Source organism: Notothenia coriiceps, unplaced genomic scaffold, assembly GCF_000735185.1.
Source record: "Notothenia coriiceps isolate Sejong01 unplaced genomic scaffold, NC01 NC01_scaffold00037244, whole genome shotgun sequence".
Taxonomy (NCBI): Eukaryota; Metazoa; Chordata; class Actinopteri; order Perciformes; family Nototheniidae; genus Notothenia; species Notothenia coriiceps.
The window spans coordinates 14,339,894-14,354,867 of NW_011369945.1; the positions used below are offsets into that span (position 1 = coordinate 14,339,894).

At 40.8% G+C, this 14,974-nt stretch overlaps 3 protein-coding genes across 3 annotated transcripts in view; 2 read left to right on the forward strand and 1 right to left on the reverse strand.

The window, feature by feature from the left end:
• The window catches only part of LOC104965334 (cytosolic Fe-S cluster assembly factor narfl-like), a 1,911-nt gene extending 634 nt beyond the window's left edge, over positions 1–1,277 (reverse strand). Inside the window, exons 1-4 of the mRNA XM_010794292.1 lie at positions 1,204–1,277; positions 549–644; positions 317–460; positions 79–208 (exon numbers count right to left, since the gene is read on the reverse strand). Of these exons, the coding sequence (XP_010792594.1) occupies positions 79–208; positions 317–460; positions 549–644; positions 1,204–1,269 (436 nt within the window). The 5' untranslated portion in view covers positions 1,270–1,277. The remainder of the gene's footprint in view (positions 1–78; positions 209–316; positions 461–548; positions 645–1,203) is intronic.
• Positions 1,278–2,934: 1,657 nt separating this feature from the next.
• On the forward strand, positions 2,935–6,611 carry e4f1 (E4F transcription factor 1). The gene is made up of 9 exons (XM_010794293.1): positions 2,935–3,049; positions 3,302–3,411; positions 3,493–3,577; positions 3,856–4,040; positions 4,194–4,314; positions 4,404–4,556; positions 4,738–4,963; positions 5,887–5,953; positions 6,102–6,611. The coding sequence occupies exons 1-9, from the start codon at positions 2,953–2,955 to the stop codon at positions 6,474–6,476; spliced, it is 1,419 nt and encodes a 472-aa protein (XP_010792595.1). The 5' UTR covers positions 2,935–2,952; the 3' UTR covers positions 6,477–6,611.
• Positions 6,612–7,887: 1,276 nt separating this feature from the next.
• grid2ipa (glutamate receptor, ionotropic, delta 2 (Grid2) interacting protein, a) overlaps positions 7,888–14,974 on the forward strand; it is a 25,067-nt gene continuing 17,980 nt past the window's right edge. The window contains exons 1-4 of the mRNA XM_010793657.1: positions 7,888–8,283; positions 9,650–9,903; positions 10,667–10,999; positions 11,092–11,246. Coding sequence (XP_010791959.1) covers positions 8,202–8,283; positions 9,650–9,903; positions 10,667–10,999; positions 11,092–11,246 — 824 coding nt within the window. The 5' untranslated portion in view covers positions 7,888–8,201. The remainder of the gene's footprint in view (positions 8,284–9,649; positions 9,904–10,666; positions 11,000–11,091; positions 11,247–14,974) is intronic.

Here is a 14,974-nt window from a genome sequence, read left to right on the forward strand (position 1 = left end):
GGGCCTGGAATTAGCATTTTGAATTTCCATGACTTTTCCAGGTTTTTAATGACCGTAAGAACCCTGTGTATCACTCACCAATGCCTTTAAAGAAAGAAGTAAGCCTCCTGCCTGCCTCAGTACTGCTGAGGTCAAAGTGTGCAGCGATGGAAGCTCTGGACTGCGGTGAAACGGACACCACCACAACCTTGTGTTCTTCAGCGTTGGCCTGTGGAGGATGTTATATATACCGTGAAACCAGCAATTATCACATTCCAATGGCAAAGTAACCGAACAAATACTACACAAGCATTCGAACACATCCGTCCATCTCTACCTTGTTGTTGTGAAGCACTTTGAGGAGCTCCTCATGGCTTTGCTGTGTGATGAGGACGCTCTCAGCTGAGGTGATGCAGCCGCTGCAGGCCAAACAGTCTTCTAGTGTGATCTTTGCTTTCTCCAGCTTCTGTTTCCCTCCATCCTGCAAACATGAGGTTAATGAATTCAAGGTAAACGCTCATGCAACACCTATATTTTACGTAAAGGTAATGTTTGGGCTAGATACTAACCTTGTTGACCTGGACATAACTGCCATCATCTTCTATCTGAATTTTGGCCACCGATTTACCAAGTTTTTTTTCTATTTTCACAGGTTTGACGCATTCCTGAAAAACAGAAACCACACTTGTAAACACAACTACAAAATACTTATCTTTGATTATTTGTTATGAACTTTATGAAGACAGCAATTTATAACACTATCCAAATGCCCCTATCTGAACTGAGGGAAAGCAACAAAAGGAAAGATAATGAATAATTAAAACTTAACCGAGAAAAAAACAAGTTATTACCTGTTAACTAACTAGCTCCAACCTCTGTCTTCGTAGTTACATAAATGCTAACATTAGCAGCAAGCTAACTACCTACCACATTTGTATATTTTAACGCTGGCTGGTTGTGTTACCATTAACTGTTAAACGAATAAGCCAACAGCGCTTTATGGTGAGTTTTTGTCAAGCTTTTATTAAGTGTTTATTATAAAGGTTAAAAGTGGATGTCATATCAGCAGCACTGATATGACATCTAACAGATACTGATGCTCGCTATTTTCAGTATGTTTTCGCTATCTGCTGCATTTATATAGGGCGTAAATCATTAGTGTAAACGATGCTATTTTAAGATACTTATTATGAATATGTTAGAATGTTATATTAGCTCAACTACCTGAGAGGGAGTGATAAAATCATCAAGATCTGTCAACTGCAGCACGCCGCTGAACTGAGAAGCCATTTTTACTGCCGTAAAGCGTTTTTTGTTTACTGTTGTGTCGTGAATAGTTATCCTTGATTCAACTCCAACATGGACAAACCTCCCAATAAACCACCTGTTGCAGTGCTTTCCTTTCATCTTTAACAGTTTGGACTTATTGGTCTTGTACAGCCTCCTTATTTCTCTGAGCAAGTTAACCTGCAAGAAAATTACAGTAAGCTATCAACATTACATTTATTTTCTAACTGTGAACATATACAAATTGATGCCTGGTATGGCCTTCACCACCTATCTTTGTGTGATGGTTAACAATGTTTTACCATTATTAAATACATATTTACATTTAAAGGTTCTTTAAGGGGAAAAATGCAATATTATCCATAAATCCCCCTCAAATCAATGTTTCTGACTGAACCTTTGACCACATCCTGTTGAAACTGTAAAGGCCTTTAAGTCAATATTAAATGCCTTAGGTATTCTGAACAAATAACAAAGTAAAACACTGTAAAAATATCCATCACCAAAGTAGGTAAAGAGCATAACATGGAGCCTCACATCAGTTTTCTGTGATATAGACTCTTAATCTATAGAAATTGAAATGTTATCTATTTAAATTACTATGAGAAAGTATAGACGGTTAGACCAAAATACAATTTCGTCAGGATATTTACGCATGAATCCTTGACCTGCACACTGGCTTTTGGGCCCTTGATAAAATGATTATGTAATATGTAGTGACGTATCTGTATATGTACGCAATGTTTCTGCATACTCTACAGATGAAGAGCAGTTGTGCTTGAAACATCACCTTGGTGTAATTAATATTGGACTATAGAGCATGTGAAAGCAAATTTACATTCTGTATTCCATGGCCCCACATCTGTCCCACGCTTGAATAGATTAATTGATAGCTCTGATAATTTAGTAGTATTTTTTCTTTTGGATATGTTTTCAATGTTTTAATAAGCATTTTGATATTACCGTGCCATCGTAGCCATGGCATAAAGATACAGATGCAGATAATCTTTGACAGATATATTAGTATTATCAGATCAAATAGATAACGTTCAATAATAAATATTTAACATATAAAGGGATCCAAAGAAGCCATCTTTGTCATTTGTCGAAATGTATTTCAGACCGTTTAATGCACCATAAGAAAAAAATGTGATCAAAGTATGTTTTTCTTTTATGTATAGGTTAAAAATATAATGATGAATGAAACAGTAATACTTTAAATGAAATAGATGCATAGGTTAATATATATATATGAAAGTAATTAATGGGATGAACGTAAAACTAAATAAAAATAAAATGAACACACCAGAAGTCAACATTAATTTCTTGTCTTAAAACAAAGATCCATTTATTTCTTTAAAACATTCAAACAAAACAGGGTTTTCTTTAGCAAATACACTTTAAAGAATGTAACACAGCATACACAATAAGATGTATTAGAATATACTCTTACATTTTGTTGAACCTTAAACACACACACACACACACACACACACACACACACACACACACCACAATTCAAGCATATTATTATGCTAGAAATATTCATTCAAAAATTGTTTCTTGTTTTCTTCCCTCTATCTATGATAAGAGGCACGCACGCGCCCTTGTGTTGTTATGACTACGCGGTCGTAAATCCGCCATGTTTTCGCTCCTTTATAGCTGCGTTGCGACAGAGACGGAGACATGAATGTAGAAAATAATCATACGGCAGAAACAGAGACGGAGCAAACGACGGACGGCAACGAGACGATCACCATCCAGACAACACTGGGAGATGAAGGTTTACTCTCTTACTTTCGGAATCAAGACTGAAATATTTATAGATATTGTGTTTGGGCCTAGCTCACTTCCTCCATCATGAAATGTTGCTAGCAGCTAACTGCCATTAGCAACCACATAAGCTAGTTGTTTTACCGCTGCAGCTTTACTCAGTTTAGAAGTCCATTCAGTGAGCAGTTTACATCAGCTAGGTGGCACAGATACTTAACAAAGTTGTCTTATGCTATATTGTGCATTTCTCTTTGCCTGTCAGATGAAGATGTGCACAAATGTGGACGCTGTCAGACCGAGTTCTCCACGCTGGAGGCTTTCATCCAGCACAAGCTGCAACAAAACTGCAAACGCATGGAGGCCAACCAAGAGGTATGGACTGTGGTGTGTGTGGTTTAATATCCAGTTTACACTTTAAACTGCAGTATCGAATACATATCTATATTTTACCAGGTTACTGCAGCAAATGGAAGTTCTTCTTCAGAGGTGAAAACAGCTAAAGGTGCATCCTCAGATGAGCGAGTGAAGATCACTAACGGTGGGTCAACATTAAGGCTGAATCTAAATTGTATCATCATATATTTGCCAATTATTGTGAAAGAAACATCAACATTTCCTCCTGAGGGCAAGGTTACTTATAATAATTGTTTGTTTGAACCAACCATCAGTGCAACACTAAAATACATACTGTTCACATCAAGTTTACCTAAGTATAAATTACATATTTTGTATTTCTTCATTCATCATTTTGGTTCAACCTGTAAATTAGATTCTCCAGGGGGGCTACATTGTAATTTGTATCTTTATTTCACACAGATGAAAGCAGTGGTACTTTTGGCAGAGGTCGCAGGAAGAAAATAGTTTCACCCAAAGTCAATGACCAATCCGATGGGACGGAAGGATCCTTATCGGACAATGCTGAGAGTGACAAGTCTGTTGTTTACAAAGTTAACCAGGAGGGACGCTACATTTGCCAACTTTGTGACAAGACATTTAAAACTGTAAGTCCTAAAATGTATTTGTGTTTAACTGGGGACCTGAGATCAGATTTCCTTGTCAGAAATATCTTTCATGAATAATACCAGGCTGTGTATTTATTACACTTCATGTTGCCAGTGCTTTTCTTTATGATATGTTATATTTTTACCCCACAGACCAACATCTTGAGAACTCATATGAAAACTCACAGTGACCAGAAGAACTTCTCATGTGACCTATGTGGAACCTCCTTTCGCACCAAAGGCTCCCTGATTCGTCACAATCGTCGTCACACTGGTACAGATAGTTAACAAAGACTGTTTTGTTTATGATTCCATGTCTTCTAAAACAGCTTATATGATAACTTTCTTCCTGTTTCCTCACAGATGAGCGGCCGTATCGCTGTACCCTTTGTGGCCAGTCTTTCAGAGAGTCCGGTGCCCTCACAAGACATCTAAAGGCCCTCACACCCTGCACAGAAAAGATCCGCTTTGTTCAATATAAGGAGATCTTAGTCAGCAAAGATGGTATACAAAAAGGTCAGATTTTGCTGTTATTTTGTGATAAGTATGTTTGTGTTAAACAAAGTAGCTTGACGGTCCTTTACATTCTATTCTATCAAAGCAAATTCATGGAGTCCTTTTATATCAAAGTCGACAATGTACAAGATTGAGAAATAGATTAAGAAAATCCAATGACAGGTCTTTGTGCATTTCACAGGAGTCGATGATGCAGTGGCAGGCCAGCAGCATGAAGTGGTGGTTTTGGAGCATCAGCCAGAGGAGGAAGAGGTGGAGGAAGAGGGGATGGTAGAGGCTCAGACTGCTGTGCTCAGTGTGGTAGAGGCTGGTTCCCACGAGGTCCTCCATCAGGTCCACTTCACAATGGAGGTGAATGGAACAACGCAGGAGCAACAGGTTAGTAGAGAAACACATTTAGCCCAGCTGTTACCAATCAAATATACACAGAACACATACATTTTCCATAATACCTTTTGGTACATTATTTGCAAAAATAAAGAACATTTCGATTTAGTAAACGAAAAGCGAAAAGCAGTCACTACATTGTGCACATTTGGGACAGTAAGAAAGGTACTACTTATTACTGCAAGGGCAGCTGGTGGTAAGGACCTCAGACAACTTCAATTTAAAACAGGCTATAGGGACAAGTGCCGTCAGCTTAAGGCTTGATTGAAGGTCATTCCAAGACCAAGGACCATAAAAAAAAAAAGACTCCTTTTCTTACAAATTCCACAGTAGAAATAACAATGCTTATGAAGGGAAGATATCTCTTTTTACATTACATGTTACTTGTTAGACGCTTTTATCCAAAGCGACTAACATACTCAATACTGTGGACAATCCCCACTCTTGACTGTTAAGATAAATGTTCCCACATACAGTACGCCGGTTTGATCCATGGCTGCAGGAAACAATGGGTTGAAAGTTATTAATAATAATAATAATGATAATAATAATGCATTACATTTTTTATTAGAGCGCTTTTACAGGTGCTCAAAGCACTTTACAATTACACATATTAGACTTATTAGATTTGATTGTGAAAGAGGCTCGACCAAGTATTAACTCCAAAGCTGCACACTGTTATCAATTAACCGACTGAATACAAGACCACTCATGTCTGAATGAAAAGTAAAGGACTTAACTAGTGGTGGACTATGTAGTTGACAGCAAGTTACACTAAACTTAAATAACAATATCTCCAAAAAGTAGAGCGGATTGTGCTCTTTATATTCCAAGGTTCTTATGGCTAGAATCAGAACACATATTGAATCAAATGCATGTAATTAATACTTCCTAACATTCTGCTCATATTTGTGACGAACTTTATTTCCCTCATTTCTTTTAGACTCAAACAGACGAGGACGTGCAAGAAGAAGAGCTTACACTCCTTCAAGACAGCCAAAATGAGGTCAGTATACACAAATACACACACTAGCGCACAAAATGACATCTGTAGAGTTTGCGCAGAGCGTGAGAATCAAATGATCTGATAAGGACCGTTAATTGGGTTTTCATTATCTTACGCCTCATCTCCTACCTCTTTTCTACCAAACCTGTCAGATGGGAAACACCATCATGAAAGTGGTGCAGCGGATTGTCAGCCAATCGCAGGCCGCCGGCAACACGGGCAGCCACCAGATCATCGTGCGCAACGTGGCGATGAACGAGGAGGGCGCCTCCATCTCTGACTGCGGGGACACCATCACCATCGCTACACCAGAGAGCCTGACGGAGCAGGTGGCCATGACGCTGGCCTCAGCCATCAGCGACGGCACGCTACTGGCCACGACGGGTACCGTGGAGACGCCAGATGGGACAGTAACTATGCTGACAACTGAAGAGACGGTGGAGGAGGAGGGAATACACATGGTGCAGCAGCAAGAGGAATACGTCATCACATCCCCAGAGGTGGAGATACAGACTGTCATTGTATGATCCACGGGGTCACTGACTATGCACTGATACATTTGGCTGGACTTTCCCTGTAGCCAAGAACTGTGTAGAGTTTATGTAAGCTCATGTGTGAGATTTGATAACTTAACAAAGGCCAAAGTGTTTCTAAAGTTTAAAGCTACATAATTAGAACAAAAGATGTCTGTGTGAAACCTAAAGAATGAGTGGGCATGAGGACCATCATGTTTTATTTTTTGTTCATTTATTTAATTGCACTGCGTTCAGTATGCCTCCTATTTTGTTTAGGTGCATATCTCTTGTTAGGTGGTACAAACGGAACATTCTTTGCCTTTAATCTTTGTTCCTGTAGCCTGGTCTCCTTTATTTGCTGCAGTCAAAAAATGAAATGTCTTTGTATTTTATTACCTAAATCGGCATCATTCCGCAGTGTTTCTGCTCTCAGATGTTCTTTTCACCTTCAAATTGAAATGTGATGCCTTTTTGAAGACGGACTGATCAACAACTGTGGCGTGTGCCTGCCTGTTGAGGCCATCTAAGGAGACCATTAACCTCCCACAGTGCAGTGTTAAAGCATAATGCATCTTTAAGCATGACAGATAAACCAGAAACTACATTTTTTCAGTTTACTCGAGCAGAGTTTGCATCAAATAAATGCTATTTTCTTATACAGTTGGCTCTCATTTATCTTTGTTGCGATCATGATTTTTGTCTGACCCTTCAGTGTGAAATCTATCAAAATGATATAAAGAGAAGCAACCAAATACTTGGTTACTGTAAATGGTGATGTCTTGCTATTACCAATCTACCTTACCCTGTCCTGTCTGCAAGTTTAATCATGTTGTATTATTGTCCTTAGCATTTTATCATCCTGTGCAGCGGTCTTATTTCATTTCTTCTCTTTGTTTAAAGAAGTGTGTAGCTGTAGAGAGAATGTCATCTTCCATCTCATCGTGGGAATACCACCTGCTTTAAAAGCACGCACACCTGCCAGGTAAAACACAGCAACCTCTGGGACACATGCACTCTCCAGGCTTGTTCTTTCTGATGTTGTTCTGTAAACTTTATAAATAATTGCCCTGCTACACTTATTTCACCAAGCTGAAATATTGCATGCAGCTTTTAGCATATATCTGCAGGCTGTAACTGGTGCTGGAGCAGCAAGGTTAAAACAGCCGCTTTAATCAGAGAAGTGTCCCCGGCTGGTGCAACACACACTGGTTTCTGGGTCACTCCTCAGCCCTCAGAGAGGGCCCTATCCACATGAGCAACCGAAGAAGGCAGAGAAAGAGGGTGGGACAGAGAGAGAGGGAAAGGTATTTATAGAAAAATGGGGCTTCACAGTACCTTTTCTTGCAAAGAACCATTTCAGGACCAAGTGAGCGTGTCCCACTTTCCTGATCATCTCTCAGCCATTGGGTTTAGATAGAAGCTGAGGCTGGACTGCCTCACCCAGGTGGAGAGCCTTTCTTTCAGATGCTCTCCCCCTTCCTGCGGCCCCCCTCTCCACAGCTGCTTACCGCTGGTTTTCTGATTGAGAACAGTGGGAGGCGTCGCCCCATGATAACCTACAGATGTGACCTTTTAGGCACACTTGATTTGCCTTGCTCTGTAGAGGCTTTTGGAGGCAGTGAGCTCAGGTGAGGAGCAGCACAAAGGTGTCCAAAGACACCCTTTGGCTGCACCACCCTCCGGGCCGGGGGCAAAGGAAGGCTGGCTGGAACGTGCCCTGCCGCCAGCCGGGCGAGGATGAGGCGCTTCCTGAGCAGAAAGGGTCGCTTCTCCCTGCGCCAGAGCAAGTCTGGAACCCGGAGTGCCTCCAAAGATTTCTGTAAGTCTCTTTCTCTGAATTGTACTTTGTACTTCCTGAATTGCTTCATCTGATGGAGTTAAGATAAAGAGGAGAGCTTATGCTGACATTGTGTAACTAGGTCGCAGGCTGAGAGAAAAGGACTGACAGAAGTCTTGACAATCCTCTGAGTGCTGCATGTGTTCTGATGGGGAGGATTTTGATCCACAGCTCCATGTCAGTGATTTCCCAATCTATTTTAGATCAATAATCAGCTGCTGTTTGATGTTTCTTCCCTGCAAGCTGACAACTCATTCTGTGACTCTTTGGTTGCCTTCAGATTTGACATGTTTTATTCACTCAGCCACATCGCTCCCTGAATATTTTGCCCTTTGCTAAACTGAGAACTGCCTTGTCTTTTTTCGCAGTGAAGCAGATCAGATATTTCTACATTTCTTCGTAAATCTAAGTCTCATTTTCTCACTTCTCGTGCACTTTTTAGTTTGTTTTCTTCCTTCCCATCTCTAATTGAGTCTATTTCTTTCTGACTTTCTTCAGCTTTGCCTGAGTTTTTTTGTTTTTTGACAAACATTTGATGAAGTTAGAAATGATACAATTCTGCCTTATTTAAGCTGCAATTAGCCTCTTAATGCAAATGGGAAAAGTGCAATGCAAGAGAGCAAGTACAAAAAAAATACAAGATAATAATTGAACTCAATTACACAGGAGTTTTTACAAGCACAAGGGTTGTGAATTATCATGTTTTGAACCTGCATATTAAGCGATTATGTTGTGTTTGGTGAGAAAACAGAACATGGACACAGTTCCCTAAAATGTTCTATAAATATCTTGGACATATCTAGATGAGTTGAGATGAAGTGAGCCTGTTGGGACTCTTCCTACCGCAGTAGAATGAGGCCAGTGACCAGGGGAAGGCCAGCGGTTCATGTGGGTTAAATAATAAAAGTCAGAAATAACCTTATTCTCTCTCTTCTTTCATTCATCGAATAGAAAACATCTTAAAATCTGGATTGTGCATTCTGTGTCTTTACTATACAGTATATGTGTGGCTTTATTACTTTATATGCGTGGCTTCATTACATGAATTACCGATTTACCTGCTGCTACAGCTCGTCAGTTTGCATTACTGGGATGCCCTATTTAACTGTACTGTTTGACCTCCATTTAACAGCTCGCAACCTGCTCGTCTGTATGAGCAGCTTGCTCCAGATTAACAATGTTCTTTCATGCTAGTGTGACATACATATCCTTTAAGCAGTAACACATTTCACCTTCCAATTAAAAACCCATTGAAGTCTCAACAGACACAATTCTTGCTGGCCTTTGACTGTCACTTGTTAATGAACTTGCAGCATTTTGCAATTTTCCTTTTCTGTCCATCTTCCAGACCTTGGCCTCCCAGCAACCAATCAGAACTGGCCCGAGGCGTTCGGCTTCCGACTGGGTGGCACTGGGCCCAGCTACATCCTGTCCGTGGTGGAGGGCAGTAGTGCCTACCTGGCTGGCCTGCAGCCCGGGGACCAGGTGGTGGACATCGAGGGCCAGGATGTGACCAACCTCAGCACACCGGCGCTTGTCGCTCTGGCTCAGACCCTCAAGACGGTGCCACCTAGCATCGGAGTAGTGTCACGCATCGAACAGGTTTGCTCAAAATTAAGGGAGAGTCAGTAAAAACACACTTAAAGGTCTCCTATTATAATATTTCTCGGCATATATTATAGGTCTCAGATGTATAAAAAACATGTCTATGAAGTGTTTTTCTCAATATACCAAACAGATCATCCATTCTAGCCATGCCTCATACCCCTCTATTTCAGCCTTGTTAGAGTAGTGCTGATTCTGGGTCCGTAGCTTTAAAAAAAAGAAATTAAAAAAAGAGAGCTCATGCAGGAGAATCCTACCCAGATACTCAGCTAAACGCTGCCGTGATTAAACGCCATATTATGTTCCAAACCACATCAAGGATTATTTCTGAAATGGTATGGAGCTCAAATGCTTTTTCTCTCGCGTGTTAACCACAAGGTGAGTACCTTTTTATATCCTGCTTTTTTACACATACTCTCTCCAGTAGAGAGTGTTAGCGATGCTTACTAATGTAAACACAGACCATATTACTTCCAATACACGTCGCGCATTGTTTCTGATTCAGCGATGTTTCTGATAGGGCCGTGGGCGTAAAGCCAGCCCGCATTTCCGATATTACGTCATGACCGCAGCAAATCTTGATCAGCTCCGTTGTACCCCCGTTTTTAGAGATGTGGGTAAGGAGGAAACTAGAGAGGGTTGTATTTTCGGACACTTTGTGAGTCACCTGACACACAGGGGACACATATGTATGTATAAAATACATCAACAAGTGCATTTTGCATAATAGGGTACCTTTAAGTACTTTCCCCTTCCTCAGATTGACGTCACTCCTGGCCCAGATGGCCGTTTTGGCTTCACCATCATCGGAGACTGCCCTCTGATGGTGGAGGACTGCATGCCCAACGGTCCTGCCGGTCGCAATGGCCTCAAGGCCGGGGACTATGTCATGGAGGTCAACGGCATCCCAGTGAAGCATCATGAAACGGCAGCGGCCATGATCAAAGCCGCTCAGGGGCGGCCTCTGCGTCTGGGCGTGCTCAGTATGGCCCGGCGGCCCAAGAGGCTGAGCAGCAGTATGAGGGTGTTGTCGCAGAGCGGGGACAGCATCAGGGAGAGCCGCGCCCACAAGGCCATGGAGTTCAATAAGAAAGTGGGTGTGAAATAAATGTTTGAAATTGTATGTGATTGGTGCATTTTCATTTTCTGTATGAGTTAATGTACGGGCGTTTGTTTACCCCTCAGGTGGAGGAAGTGCTAGGGGAGGAGCTGGATGTGAAGGAGCAGCTGTTTGAGGTTCTGAAGCGGTACGCTGCAGAGAGGGACGTGGAGAGTCTGGCTGAGGCGCTGCCCGACATCTTGATCGCAGAGGAGCACCAGCAGCTGATTGACAATGTCAGGTAGCTAATCAGAGCTTTTTTAGGTTGAAAACGCAAGATGCTGCACTGACTGCACTGCTTTGTTTTAGTTAAAGAGGCCTGAATCAGACGGAGAATTTGTTATTTTATTTTGCCAGGCAACCACAGAATGAATGCTAATGTCAGCTCGCCACAAACGCTGATTTGTACGCTTTCCTTATATTTATAAAAGGCTTTACAGTTTAAATGAATGAAAACAGTTTAACCAAACTCCCAAGTAAAGAACTCATTTACCACCAGGCTGCTGTTTAACTGTTCAGGTCACAGTTAATCCCGCCTCTGAATCAATCCAATTGGATATAAGGAAAACACAAAAGCATTCGACAAAAAGCTTCACCCACATTAAAAAAAATTACATAAAAGTCATCCTTCTAAAACTCCCCCTGCCTTTCAAACATGTCTGAATGGAAGCTGTGTGTCTTGTTTTAACTCTGTGTGACTAACCAGTCCCAGTCCTTCTTGTGCTGTGATCAAACATGTCTTGTGAGATATAAGAGAATTCTTAAACTGTTTATACCCCCTCTTCCCCCACATTAATACAGACTTCAATGCACATTTAAATCAGATTGCAACACATTTCTGCTTTACTGGTGGCTTGACATCTTGCTTTGATATCTGTCACTACAGTGATGCAACCAGGACACTGCATCAATATTTTAGCCTGCAGTGCCGTTTCCAAAGCTGCTTCTGTTGTCTACACTCTCAAAGGGTTTACGCGCTTTTTAATGTGAACATCCAAAACTCTTTTTAGATGTATTTTTTGTATTTGGGTTGTACATTGGTGAACAGCTAATGCTAAAAACCTGCCTGCAACACGTTCAAACTTACAAAAATATGGGAGCAAAGTTAACTAACCACCCAGCAAGACATTCCAACAAATCCAAACTGTCAATAAAAAACGAGTAACGTTTTAGAAATGCCGGAAAAACATCAACAAAAGTCAATCGTCTATACATTATTGAATCCCTTTTAGTGTGGTAGGGAAATGAATACTCAACATGCAGATAATACCCTGGCTGTGTAGTACTTTTCAAATATTCCAAACCTATTATGTTTATACACAGTTACAGCCATAGGATTCACTGCACAGCCTTTACACAACAATCAGGGCGGAGACGTGCAGCAAAACCTCCTTAATTTCCTCATGGAATCAATAGTTTAGAAACTCCCCCTCTCAGCATTTTACTGGGAAACTTGGGAGAGGTGTACATCAAGTCACATGTGAGTAGCTGACCTGAAGTAAAGCCCTGACTGATGTCCTTCAGTGCTCGGATATCTCTGTTTCTCCCCTCTCCGTTACAGTACACACGAGTATAGTTAGAAATTCACCACAGAATATTGCATTTCTTCGTCCTCAGCATTGATCGGAAAATCAAAACCCAAAACTCAATATCTCTGCATCCTCCTGGGCTTTCTATTTTTTCCCAGTCACCTCTCGTTTACCTTTTTTCGCTCATCTTCTCTCACTTTGACTTCCTCTCTAAGTCTCTTTCTTTCCTATTTCTTCCTGTCGCCTGTGATGCACCCTTTGATTTGGTTTCCGTTTATCACATCACTGGATGTTCCTTATTCCCTCCTCTGCATACAGCTCTTAGCTGGTACAGCCTCCAGTTTGCGGCGGCTGGTTGAGATATGCACACATACTGCTCACACAGCACTGATTCTGACACACATGCCTTCAGTCCTTGCTTTGAAGTTCTTTCCGGGGAGAAATTATGAACTGCTGCCTCAGGTGAGTACTGAAAAACAATTTGGCATTATACATTTGCAGATGTTGTCATCAAGTTTATTCATCATTTATGATGAATAAGCTGTACTGATTTTAAAGCATTCTGTGGTGACAAACGATTAGCATTCAGTTTTCTCATTGATTAATTTTCGTAAATCTCATTTTCCTCCGACACAGCTGTCTGTCTCACAGCTTTAGCAGCATATTTCCTTCCTTAGAAATCTGCCTGCAAAAAATGCTTTGGAACATTTGTTTTGCACCGGATTCCCATTAATTATGCATTAACTGTATCCATAGAGGACCGTTAGCTGTTTCCTCTTACCTTCAGCCAATACAAAAAGTAGAGTAACTCTCTTAATAGTAGCCTGAATCTCGCTTTAGATAAATCTACTTCAGATAGCTGTAGTTACCCATCATTTCATCCCTATGTGCTTGTTCTAGTGCACTGTAACCTTGACAGGCTTTGATATGCAAAGTTTTTCCTCTCGCTTTCTCTGCCTGCTGTGTCATTGCGTTGTTGACATTATCAGCGCTGATGAGCAGTCATCTTGTGCAACAACATCTTCTTCATGGCAATTAGTCAGTGCAAATGTCAATCTGGAAAGAGCTACACAATATTCATATTGCAGGTTGGGAAAAGCTCTTGATGTTTACATCATAATCTGGTGAACATGTTTCTGTGATTGGAGCCCGAGGGAGTTTGGCTTCCAGGTTGTTCGTTAGCCTCGGGGCGGTGATGGTGTTTATGGCTGCTGCTGGCAATTAGATGTTTCTTCCAAGGAGAGAAATGTAATGCGGAGTTTATTTTCTGTTCTTGGGGAGATGTGTTGCTGATTATATTTTGATTAGGCATGTTTCAAGGCAGCTTTTTAAAACCTTGTTAGTGGTAACCGTTAATATCTCAATATCTGTCAGATGGTTTGGGACACAATTACAACATTCTGGGTTTTAAATGACTCCTACTACATGTAATGATTCCTTTACTCATACCCAGTGCTTCCTTTAGGGGGACATTTGTGACTTTTAAAGAAATGTCTCCAAAACTTTAAATTGCCATCCCATTTTGTACACATATTCACATCCCCATCAACTTGGATGAGCACTTCCCTTTTCCTAAATGCCATCATCAGGTTGAAATATTTATTTAATTTGTCCAATGCTTTGGCTTATGACTAAATATCAGCAAAACTAATGATAGTGTAAGTTGTTTTTTTAGTGCTGATTGGCAAATATTAGTATGCTGACACCCATAACAAGTGCGAGCTGGTCTGAAAGTGTTGATGTCTGCTTTCGCCATTTTTTAATAAGGGTGGAACAATTTTGAAAATATATATACCCGTGATGTTGACTGATGTTGCAACTGTGATATTATATCCTAATGCCTTGTAAAACTTGACCAGCTGGGCCACTGTGTTCAGTCTTCCTCTGCCCCCTCGCCGATTTGCCTCACTCTCCCACAGGATGTGTTCTATTTTTAAACAGCCTATTTCTTTTAATAAATTCTCTTTTAGGTTTCTGACACATTTGCCAGTTTTGATTTTTTAACGACTCTGAAACCAAAGGTTAGCGAGGGCTTGAACACAAATTATGCAGAAGCTTCTGTATCTAGAGTGTCATTAGAGATAATGTTTGAACATCTAGTTGCTCTTTTGTTCACGCGATTCTGCAGTGTTATGGTAATTGAATGTAATTAAAGTTAACTGAAGGCCTTTGTCTGAAACTGTATATAGACTTCAAAGATATGAATTAATTAGACGTGTGCACTCAACCCAGGATGCAGTGCTGTTTTTTTTTCTTTTGTTTTCATTATTATTTGAAAACCAGACTGTTTCTGTCTTTAACAAATGTTTTATGAATCAATCAGGCAAGTTTTTGTTGGATAGATGTTGTCATAGTTGTTGCACAGACATGGCTGTCAAGGTTTTTGTGCCATCCCTTATGCACATTATCGGTTCTTACCCCCCCCCCCCACCACACACAC

Bases quoted from the DNA above. Each gene is read 5' to 3' on its own strand.
- e4f1 (XM_010794293.1), top strand. From the start codon at position 2,953: ATGAATGTAGAAAATAATCATACGGCAGAAACAGAGACGGAGCAAACG. The intron at 4,315-4,403 runs GTACAGATAGTT...GTTTCCTCACAG, and splicing joins TCACAATCGTCGTCACACTG to ATGAGCGGCCGTATCGCTGT. The intron at 4,964-5,886 runs GTTACCAATCAA...CATTTCTTTTAG, and splicing joins GAAACACATTTAGCCCAGCT to ACTCAAACAGACGAGGACGT.